Consider the following 11,859-nt stretch of genomic DNA (forward strand, 5'->3'; position numbering starts at 1 on the left):
ACTGACAACAAAACAAGATGGCGTCTCGTGACTTGTCTAAATTTCAAATTTCGAACATTGCGCATCAGCGCCACCAGAATTTTTCAGCGATCGGTAATGTTATTACAGTCAAAAAAAAATTTTTTTTTTATTTTATCTCTGACAACTTAAATTTTGTTAATTCATCATTTAATAATGTAATTGGTATTTATTAAATTATGGCAAAAAATAGAGAACGGATGTCCAAGATAATCAAGGCGAGGATAAGAAAAAAAATATGAATGTTCGTACATAAGTATAGATAGATATTGATATTGTATGTATATGTATATACATTCTAAATGTAAAATGTACATAAATATATGTATATTATAATAATTATATTATCAAGACTAGAGGAAGCAAGAGTATGATATTATAAACTACAGCATATACCAGTTACATTATTACTAGGATAAGTAATAGTAAATAAATATATATATATATATATATATATATATATATATATATATATATATAAAAAAAGAAAAACAAAGAAAGTAAAAAATAAAAATGAGACCAACAGTCGACCATTTTGCCAGTGAGTAAAAATGGCCGTCCAAGAAACACGGGTTTTTATGTTGTTATAATATATTATTATTTTTTACCATGATAACTTTTGTTGAACAAATGAACTCAATCAGTACCAATAAGTATTCAGTGTAACAAGTGTAGGTTACGGTTCAAACAAACAAATAAAATAAATGAAAGTGGTTTTAAAAAATTGTACGTTTAATCAATTAAGTTTTTTAAAAAAGTAATCAATCATTTTTTTAAACAAAAACATTAATGTGACATCTAACCTGTAATATAAATTTAGTGACTAACTAATTATTATATTTTTATTTTGTTTAAGGTTACTAACAATAACAACGTAATGGAGTTTGTGATTTAAATAATAAATCTCAGTAATGTTATTTATTGATAAATAATTTTATTTACAACAATTGTAATTAATACAGTTGACGTAATTGGTTTGGTAATTTTTTAACGCACTGGTGTGTAAAAATAATTTATTTATAAAAAATAAACTGCATCGAGAAGAACGATTTTTTAAAAAGAAAAAAAAAACATAACAATCAAGTAAGATATTTATTAATTATGCTGGTAATTTTTGATCATCCTGATGCATGTCTACCATCAACAATGTCATTAAGTTTTCGAATAAATAATATACTTTTAACGATAGTAATATTATGCAAGCAATGTTGATGAAATTAAAAAATTAAACGGGTGCATGCAGAAATAATGATTAATTAAAAAATAAATCATTTATTAATCACAGCATGAATAATATTAATAAAATTAATAATAATAATATTTTAGCAATGCGAAAATATAAAGACATATATCACGTGTGCAGGACTTAATGGACAGCTGAGCAAGATAAATAGTTTATTTTATTAAGTACAATAAAATTATATTGATGGATTGATCAGCCGAGTATTAAGTTACGAGTCATGATGGATGATCGTAGAGTCGCTGATTATTTTGTTGTCGCGGGCTTACCTGGTCAGAATGATGACTTTGACAAGGACAACGAGGCCGATAAACTTGAGGACTGGTGCCAAGAGGGCACACACCTTAAGGATTGTAATTTACAAGCTCCAATCACAGATTTGGCTGTGATATTCCCAGCTTTGGGTGAAAATTGTCCCGATGGTTATACTCAATTGGAGCACACGGTGTCTGGATTTCCCGCGGATTTAAATCACGGGAGCCTACGTACTAATGAATGTTATTTGTGCTACAGGAGAGGTAGAGATAAACCACCACTCGTAGATATCGGTAATTATTCATATTACATAATTTATTAATTTAATAATATTGAAGTTTGTGAAAATAAACAATTTTTTAAAATTTATTTCTCAAAAAAATAAAATTGTCAATTTTTTTTAAATTCAGTATCATTTAATTTTTCAATAATGGTTAATATTAAATGAAATTCACAAATATTAAATTGTTTCAGGTATTATTTATGATGGAAAAGAGCGTATTATGGAAGACGCTCAAATGATAACAGAAACACCACACGGACATGTCGCTAATGTAAATAATTCGACATCGAAAATATTTGTAACATTTAGACGAGCTAGCAAAAAAATGCCTTGTAATTCGCTAGTTGTTACGGACATTTGTGTTATTCTAACAAACAAAGGTGAAACAGCGCCTCAGGCATTCTGTACAATAAATAAAAATTTAAATAAAGGTATGTTAGGAAGTGATGTTTTTCTGTGTTACAAAAAGTCTATGAATAGAGCTAATTTGATATCATTTAAACCGTCGATACTGTACAAATACCCAATGACGGACTACAATAGTTTTGGATTTCCAAATTCAGTGGCCATGTTTTGTTTGCCAATGGGCGCAACTATTGAATGTTGGCCAAAAGTTGCCTGCAAACCGAAGCCTGTGTTCTCAACATTTGTATTAACTGTTGCTGATGCTGCTCAAAAAATCTACGGCTCTGCAATAACTTTTTACGAGGAAGTGATACCAGATTTTTTAAACAATACGACTAAGCACAACAACGAACACAATAATGAGTTAGACGTCAATACTAAAATAAATAATACCAACACGAGTATTATAGAAGGCGATGAAAGTATCACAGATAAACCGCTGATCAAGATAAAAGTTTTTAAAAAATTTGGTGTACTGAAGAAACTGTCTCTGGGACAGTTGGAAAAATTACAGTACACTGATCCAGAATTACAATCGCTAAATATTAGTAAATCCATATGTATACTGTCTCACTGGCCATTTTTTGATACATTTGAAAAATTTTTAGGTTTTTTACACAGTATGGTTAACGAAAAACCTCAGTGTATCCCTATTGAGAAATATATATCATATTTTTTGTGTGATATACCATTTCCGAGTCCACAAAGACCACGAATATTGGTGCAGTTGAGCGCTTCGGATCGACTTATATTAACGCAGCCGGAGGATTTAGCGCTACCACGGTCTGGTGCGAGTTTTCGACAATTGCTGGTGAACCTTGGACCCGAAAATTGTATGCTTATATTGCTTTTGATATTAACGGAGCAGAAAATATTGGTGCATTCATTGAGACCTGACGTGTTGACATCAGTAAGTGAAGCTATTGCTATGATATTGTTTCCTTTTAAATGGCAGTGCCCTTACATACCACTTTGTCCGCTGGGCTTGGCAGAGGTACTGCACGCGCCGTTGCCATTTCTAATTGGCGTCGACTCACGATTCTTTGATCTTTATGACCCGCCATCGGATGTTAACTGCGTAAATTTGGACACCAACAACATCGTACTTTGTGAAGACAAACGTCACTTGAATATAAAGCTACTGCCTAAAAAACCAGCGAGACTTCTGAAGAATGACCTGGAGCATATATCGATGAAATTGAGCAGTCAAGGTAAATTTCACTCGCAACGCGAGAAACCGGATGAAGACTTCAGCGTTGACAAAGAATTCCAACAAAAGCGGAAAGAGCAAGGACTTGAATTAGAAATTCAGGATTCATTTTTACGTTTCATGGCACTAATTTTAAAAGGATACCGTAGTTTTTTATTACCAATAACTAAAGCACCCACTGTTGGCTCAACAGATCCTACTAGTCTATTTAATATCCAGGCTTTTCTGCGTAGCCGTGACAAAGCTCATGCTAAATTCTATAGCTTGCTCGTAAGAACGCAAATGTTTATACGATTTATAGAGGAACGTAGCTTTGTTTCTGACATGGATATGGCAGGATTAGCGTTCTTCGATGAGTGTACTGAACGGGTCGAGGAGGAAAATGTCACGTTTCTGGAATTAGATGAGTCTCAGCACAGTGAGCGCACTGTTTTTATACCACCTCCGGATCCGGGGCCTAATCAACAGCCAGTTGTCTATAAAACATTTAAGTTGAATCCGGATTTAATGAGGCCGCAAAAAAACTTGAGCAATAAAAACCCGGCATTGAGTGCTTTTGGTATTACTCCTGGTAGTCCAATGGCACGTCGTACTAAACATGAGATTAAAGTCGCTCAGAGAATGGCTCGTAAACAAGTAAGTGCTTGTAATAAAATTTAATTATGTACATAGAACTGTAATTTAGATTTTTAAATATTATCACTCAGGCAGCACTTCCTGAACGATGGGGTAGATGTTTGCTCGGTACGTGTAATAGCCTGTGGTTCTTACATTTACCAGCGATGCTACAAGTATCCAGTCAACCAGCAGCGATACTTCATCAGGCTTATGAATTACTGGTTAAAATGCAAAAGTTAAGGCTAGATCCGATGGAGGAAGTAAGTTTCAATAGTATTTATATCAAATTTTTTATTTATGTTTTTATGTAAATAAATATTTATTATATTAAATTATATTACTTTAGGTGTGTTATAGAGCAATGATGCAACTCTGTGGTGTGTATGGTCAACCACTACTGGCAGTTAAATTGTTATTTCACATGAAACGCAGCGGCGTGCAACCAAATGCACTTACATATGGATTTTACAACAAGGTAATGAATATAATGTCATGTTACTACTATTTATTATTAATAGTAATAACAATTATTATTGTTATTTAAGGTATTATGAAGGCTGTTATTGTGTTTTGAATGTTTATGAGGTTTTTTAATGGGTTTATTTTGCAAATAGGCTGTCCTTGAAGCCACCTGGCCATCGGATATGACCAACTCGAGCCAACTAATGTGGAATAAACTCAGAAATGTTATCGTGGGCGCAGCTTTATTTAAACGGGCTGGTAAAAAAAGTGCAAGACGACGGCTAAGCTCTAATCCGGATGTTATTGGTATTGAAGGATTAAAAATCCAGGGAATGGATAATTTGGCTACATCCCGATCCAGCCTTGATAGTACGCATTCTCATGATCCTGAAGCTGTTAATAATGACTGTAAGTCTTTTTTAATATAAACTTTTTTTCAACAACTACATTGATCTAGCTTAAATAAGTGATTTTAAAAATGATTATTATTTTTATAAAAAACTAAAACTGATCATCAATATTTATTAAATATATATATATTTGCTACAAGTAATTAAATATTTTTATCATCTTTTTTAGTGGCATTAAAAGGTAGCTCAGTTCCTGATTTACCGGGTCTAGGTTTCATGGACATGAAGATAAAATCTAAATTCTTGCGTCAAGACAGTATCGTAAAAGACGTAGGAATGATTTGTGCAGCACCGCCTGAAGTTCTTGATGATTCACCATCTGATTCACGGTAAAAAAAAATTTATAAAATTTTATCTAACGCAATAGACAAAAATAAAATAAAATTCCTGTGGCTTATCATTCTGTCATCAATCACAAGTCATTAATAGATATTTCAATGATAAACAGATCAATAGACACGCCGGAATCGCCTCTCAAAAGCCCAATCAGGACTCCAGTAACGGAAAATGATCCCTTAGGAGCTTTGGTTAATGATGAAACTCCCATTGTATCCCCGTCTGAAGAAAATGACTCGAATTGCTCAACAAGTACACTGACTGTTGTAAACAATACATTTGGAGAAAGACCCGGAGGCCCTGTCCTATTTAGGAGGTATTTATATTGATCCAGACATTTATTTATTTAAAAGAATTTCTCTACTCTCTACCTATCGTATTAATTTATTTTTATCTTTATCTGGTAATATTTTTAGTAGTAACGCAAATACTATACCACGAAGCGCGACTTTTCATCAAGCGGTCGACGAGACAGGTCCAGCAATCAGCAGTCAATTGCAGAGAAGCGAAACTATGCCTCACTCGGTTGCTCAGCAGGGTGAGCAAGAAAGAGAACGTGATCGATTGGAGATCAGTAGTCTTTGGTCTAATAAGGACAGCGTGACGTCTAGTTTATCAAGTTTGGGGTCAAGTCTAAAACTAAGCTTCGGGTGAGCTTTATCTTTAATCTCTTATTCACTTGTTTTGATCAGCTGGCACAACATTTTCATTTAACCGAAGTATCAAGTAGTTTGCTTTGTTTTTATTTTATTTTTTTTTTGTTTGAGTTTTTTTGTTACTTTTTTTTTGTTGCACGTTATTAATGTAGCCGATACTCAACCGGGGGCCTGACATTTGTTAAAAATAAAGATTTAATGACATCAAATGTATTCATTGAATCACTGAGTCTCTCCAATTACATCAGGTATGTAACTAGATTTTATTACTATCAATGTGATTATATTTTGGTTTGAGGTTTTCGCTTTGTAGTTAATTTATAAAATTTGCCGTTCAATTAATAAAAATTGATTCAATATTGGTGACGATAAAAATAATAATGATGATGATTGATTATTTTTCAGTCCATCAGGCTTGACGGGTAAAAAATCAAACGAGATAATTCTCGGTGGATTGAACAGTTTAAAGTCAGCAGCAACGTCTGTCGCTAAAAAATTTGACGAAATAAAAGAAGCTATTTCGGCAACCAGTACACCAGTTAAGCTGAAAGAACGTGATCAGCGACTTGGCTACGGCGTGTCGCACGAGTCGTTAGACTCATTGACAGATGGATCTCAGCAAGATCGTAATGAAATGTCAGCAAGAATGTCAGGTTTGTAATTTATTTGTTGAATTTATTGGTCCACTTTTAAATTTAAATTATAAAGCCCCGTCAATTTAAATTACTTATTGACTTTTTGATTTAATATACTTTTTTTTGTCTTTCTCAAACAACCTTTTATTACAACTTTTCTTATTTTATCCTCTCTAGGCGATTCTGGTATGGAAGTACTGGGATCACTGTGCGAGCTTGCTGAATGCATGTATCCCAAAGGCTCCAGGGAGTTTGAAGACCGTTTAGCCGTCGAACTTGTTATCTCCAGTGCTAGTCGCTGTCATCATTGCCTGGCTATATTGTACGACGAGGAAATAATGGCTGGTTGGCAGCCAGAAGATTCTAATTTAAATACTGTCTGTCAATTTTGTGACAAAGCTACTGTACCGCTTCTTACAGTGACTATTCTTGATTATCGGTATGTTTTTTTTTCTCTTAATAATAAAAACATTTATTCATTTATTATTTCAATAATTGGTTGGGTTGTTGTTTGTTTATTCAGATATAACGAAAGTGAAAAAATAAATGATCCATTAACGGGAGCACTGATTGAACTGATGGATCAACCACGTGAATTACCAGAGCCTATTACCGTGCCCTATTTAAATCCACTGGTACTACGTAAAGAATTAGAAAATGTATTGAGTCAAGAGGGTGATACATGTCTTACTAAGCACCGATTTATTCAAGAACATCCAATCGTGTATTGGAATTTAATCTGGTACTTTGAAAGGATAAATCTAAACAGCCACTTACCAGAACTCTGGTTCAATAATGACAACATTAAAGATCTAGCTACTAATTCGAGCTTAGTTGGCGTCCGAACCATGTGGGACAATGAAAAACTTCATATGAATCGTCTACCCATGTATCTGCAATGGAAGCAGAATTTACCAGAAGAACGATTGTATGAAATTTTTTCTTTTGTTTTCTTTCTTTTATTTATTTATTTTTTTTATTACTTATTCGACAGTCGAAAGTCAATAAAAAATTTTTTAATGGATTTTCAGACTAATGCAGAACGTAATAACAAACGTCCGTCATAATAACTTGACAGAACCAATTAAAAGAGTGGCCTTAGAGAGAAGTAAAGCTGAAGTTAAAGAACAACCACCTTTTTCTATTTATAGAGATATATTGTTTTTGGCTTTTACCGCATTAGGAAGAACAAATATTGATCAAGGTGATAAATAATATTAATTATTATAATAGCGATGATAGATAATGTAAAGTGTATTAAATGTATGTATATTTATTTATTTATTTTTTTTTTTAGGAGTTTTTGATCGACAGTATTCAGCTGCCTTGGAAAATTTGACAGATAATGAAGAGAAATTATTACATAGCACTGATGCGGCGCCGTCACCAATGACATTGTACTGTAGACATTATTTTAAACAGTTGAGTGTATAATAAAATTAGCGAGCGTGAGAAAATAACGTTAGAACGAGAGAGATTAAATAGCGCAAGAACGTAAGAGAGCAATGGATGTATTTTTATTTTTAAACAAAATGTGTCGAAGTAAGTGACGATAAAACGACGGATGTTATTATATATATTTATGGTGTAAGTGTTTTATTTTATTATTTCATTATATTTTTCTTTTTAAACATCAATATTGAATACTATTTTATTTTATTATTTTATGACATGACGAATAATCACCTGTAGACTATTTATTTTAATATTAATAATTAAGTGTTAGCTTACGTGCAATAGAAACAAAATTTTTATCAATTGTACGATATATACATGTATTATATATATATTTTTTCGATTAATGTTGGTTGATATTGTCTCGACCTCGTCTGTTTTTTTCCCCATTCTCTGTATTTAAATTTAAATTTAAATTTAAATTTATTTTGTTCTTTTTTTTTTACATTCACCGCTCGTTGTACGTTAAAGTGTTGTTTAAAAACTAAAATATGGGGAACAGGGTAATAGAATTGATTTAAAATTTAAAACAGTAGGAATGGTGCTATCATCTTTAGCATCAACATTTAAACACTAATGTCATTGAGTTGTTACTCAACTAAAACCCCGTATTATTATTTGTTTTGCTTAATTAATAATATTAAAAATTAAATGCTAACAAAATAATTATATTAAAAATTGCAAAGTATCAAAAAAGTGATCAACGTGTAAATATTCGTTTTATTATTTTTTTAAATTACATTGCATATAAATATATTGTATTTTAACATATGATTTTTTGATTTAATACACAATAATTGAACATTGTACTATAAAACAACTATTTTATTATAATTATCACGTAACATATTATGTATTAAGTAATTTCTTATCTATATGTATAGATTTTTACGTGAGCTATGGAATTTAAAACAACACTATGAACACTATTATTATTTACGGCGATTATTTTAATTAATTTTGTTAAGATTACAGCAACTATTATTATTATTAATATTATTATAATATTGTATTGTATAGATGTGTAAAAAGAATTAAAAGTTACCACATTGACAATTTAATCGCTAAACTCATCGGTCTCGCGGGACATTACAATCGTACATGCACTTATTATTGTGTCAAGGCTATACAGAATATGGGATAATAAAAATGCAGTTGCGGTATATTTTATATAAAAATCTTAAATTTGTTGCTTGTTTAAATATTATTGTCTTAATTACTTTTCCTATGTAGTATAGTCTAGCATTCCTTCAACAATGACAAAAAAAAAAAAAAAAAAAAACAATTTGTCAATTAACTTTATTACCGTCGCTATTTTTGTAAAACGCCCGAAGCAATTATTTTCGACTCATTAATTTAATAGTCAAGTTAATATTTATTTTGAGTAGTATAAATTACTATAAAGGTGATAAAATTATAATTGACAAACGTTTTAAAAACATTCATTCAAGTTAATCTCTCAAAGACGCTAATTACTTAGTTTTTATTTAGCTTCTAATTCTTATTCTAATACAAGATATCTTTAATCATCGCCTACACCTACTATATTTATTTATACTTATATATATATATATTTATAAATGTATATATTTATTTTTACATACGTATATACATACATGTAAGTGTATATTGAATGTATACATAGTACCCGGGTAATTTAAATGAGTAATTGACGTCACAGATAATTATCTCAACATGAAATGTGTCGGAAAAGAAAAATGAAAAGCTTGATGCTTATGCTTTCTCGGTCGACGCTGCTATTACATAATAACTATGTATATATTTTAATATATATGTATATACGCCCGTGGATTAGCACAAGCTGTCGTGCGTGAAATCCGGGTCGAGGTGGGATTTCGTCGATATGAAGATTCGTAAACTTACGTTTACGTGTAGAAATAGAAATTTTGTTATTCGCCAACAAACTTTTATTTTTAAGAATTAAAAAAAAAAGTTAATTATTGAAAAAAAAAATCATCCAATCATTTTTTTACACATTAATTTTTCAAATTTATAAAAATAATTTTGTTTTTTCAAAAAATTATAATTAAAATAAAAATTCAAATTCAAATGTTCCCGCCGCGCAGTTAAAAATTCTCCCGCGGTGCATCGATGAAATAGTTGCGCGCGCATTTTTTTTTTCAACCAATCAGCGTCGTCGTGGGAGCTGAGGTGAGGCGCTATCTCTCTCGGACGTTTATCTTTATCTCAGTGACGTCTTCAGAGCAAGTTGGTGGTTTAGTTGTGTCAGTATCTATTCTCGATGAGGAGAGAGCGCACCAGGCAAGAGGGTGAGTGCGGACCGGGTTGTTCGTGGCGGTGATTGTATTAACACACTTTGGGACTGGTTAAAACAACTGAACACCGTCGTCCCGCGTGTTGTGTTTTACGCGCACCATTAATTACTAACCGTTATCATTTTTTGTTTTGTTTCGTTACGAGGATTTTAATCATAGTAATAGATAATAATAATAACCATAATAATTATAACAGTAAATAGTAATAGTAATAACAACAACAACAACAACAACAACAACAATAATAATAATAATAATAATAATAATAATAGTAATTATCATCAAGATCATATTTAATATTGCGCTGACAGTGACGGTGGTGGCTGTTGAAAATTGGCTCGAGTTTAAAGTCAAAAATCGTTTTGTTCCAATTTTTAATTACTTTCATATTTGATATAAAAATTATTTATTTATTTATTATATTTAAAAAAAAAAATTAAAACGAGTTTGATTAAGTCACCGAATAACACGGGGTGTGTGATTGTGTGTGTGAGTGTGTGTGTGTGCTCTACGAATTCGCTAAAAGTCTATAATATATAACTGCCGGTGATTTGGCAGTGTGAAACATCGAATTGTGGTATTTGTCAGTATTAGGGCAGCCAAGTGCTGAAATTTATTATTATTATTATTATTATTATTATTATTATTATTATTATTATTTAAATTTGGTGAAATATTATTATTTATTATAAATAATGTTGATTAGAGTTTTAAAATAAAATCGTTGGTGAACTTTCAGGGTGACGGCATTAACAAAAAGTGCCAATTAACGGTGTCTTGGTGAATGTAATTATAATTTATAAAAATACTTTAGGAAAAGTGGGCGAGGGCGTGCGTGACCGGGTTTAGATCGTTACAGGGGTGGAAAAAAAAATGAAAAAATAAGTAATTTTTTTTAACATAATTATAATATATTATTAATACATAAAAACTAAACTCTGAAGATCGTGATTGTCGATGGTACAAAAATAATAAAATAAAATATGAATTTTAACGGATTGTATAAATCTTAAATAGCTAATTGGTTAAACCGGTCCGTTTTAAACTCTGTAAGATCTGTATGGTATATAGATCTAGGTATACGTTAAAATATTTAAATATATCAGAGCTCTAAACTCAGGTCATGTGCATGTCCGTGTGTTGGACTTGGAGTGTGTAGTTTGATATATTTTTATTTTATAATTTGACACGCCTGAAAACGGCGCAAGGAACGCCAACGGCGACGACAACGGCAGCTAACCAAAGTGCGACCGATTTAACATCATCGCAGCTAACATCGGCGCCTGGACAACCTATCGTAAGTTATTGTCATTGATATATTACTGATATTTTTACACTGTTGGTAAAATTTCATACTTGTTTTTTTTTTTTTTTTTTTTTTAATTTAATTATTTAAATCATTTGCAAATTTTATTTTTATGAACAATCAACGCGGATGACAGAAAGTTGGCAGTTAAAATCGTATTTGAATGAGAATTTTAATGAAAATTCGATAGAGAACTAGAATTGTTAGTTCACTAGCAAAATATCATACAGGGTTTTTATTTTGACTGGTCTAGATGGACCCATGTCCATGGAG

At 31.4% G+C, this 11,859-nt stretch overlaps 1 protein-coding gene across 7 annotated transcripts; it reads left to right on the plus strand.

The window, feature by feature from the left end:
• The first annotated feature begins 535 nt into the window (after nucleotides 1-535).
• Nucleotides 536-9,957, plus strand: Crag (DENN domain-containing protein Crag). 7 transcript variants are annotated; one of them, XM_074238709.1, is made up of 16 exons: nucleotides 537-775; nucleotides 875-1,101; nucleotides 1,345-1,806; nucleotides 1,988-4,047; nucleotides 4,119-4,289; nucleotides 4,376-4,504; nucleotides 4,644-4,899; nucleotides 5,071-5,230; nucleotides 5,350-5,553; nucleotides 5,657-5,887; nucleotides 6,046-6,141; nucleotides 6,299-6,546; nucleotides 6,706-6,967; nucleotides 7,052-7,456; nucleotides 7,560-7,732; nucleotides 7,826-9,957. In XM_074238709.1, the coding sequence occupies exons 3-16, from the start codon at nucleotides 1,479-1,481 to the stop codon at nucleotides 7,960-7,962; spliced, it is 4,860 nt and encodes a 1,619-aa protein (XP_074094810.1). In that variant the 5' UTR covers nucleotides 537-775; nucleotides 875-1,101; nucleotides 1,345-1,478; the 3' UTR covers nucleotides 7,963-9,957. The 7 variants fall into 7 exon arrangements, with proteins under 7 accessions (XP_074094812.1, XP_074094810.1, XP_074094811.1 ...); XM_074238705.1 differs by having other exon boundaries at nucleotides 539-775; nucleotides 5,654-5,887; XM_074238707.1 differs by having other exon boundaries at nucleotides 539-775; nucleotides 1,382-1,806; nucleotides 5,654-5,887.
• Nucleotides 9,958-11,859: the final 1,902 nt, after the last annotated feature.

The sequence above is a fragment of the Cotesia typhae genome, unplaced genomic scaffold (genome assembly GCF_013202065.1).
Source record: "Cotesia typhae breed Kobodo isofemale line unplaced genomic scaffold, CoteBio_Ctyphae contig_23, whole genome shotgun sequence".
Taxonomy (NCBI): domain Eukaryota; kingdom Metazoa; phylum Arthropoda; class Insecta; order Hymenoptera; family Braconidae; genus Cotesia; species Cotesia typhae.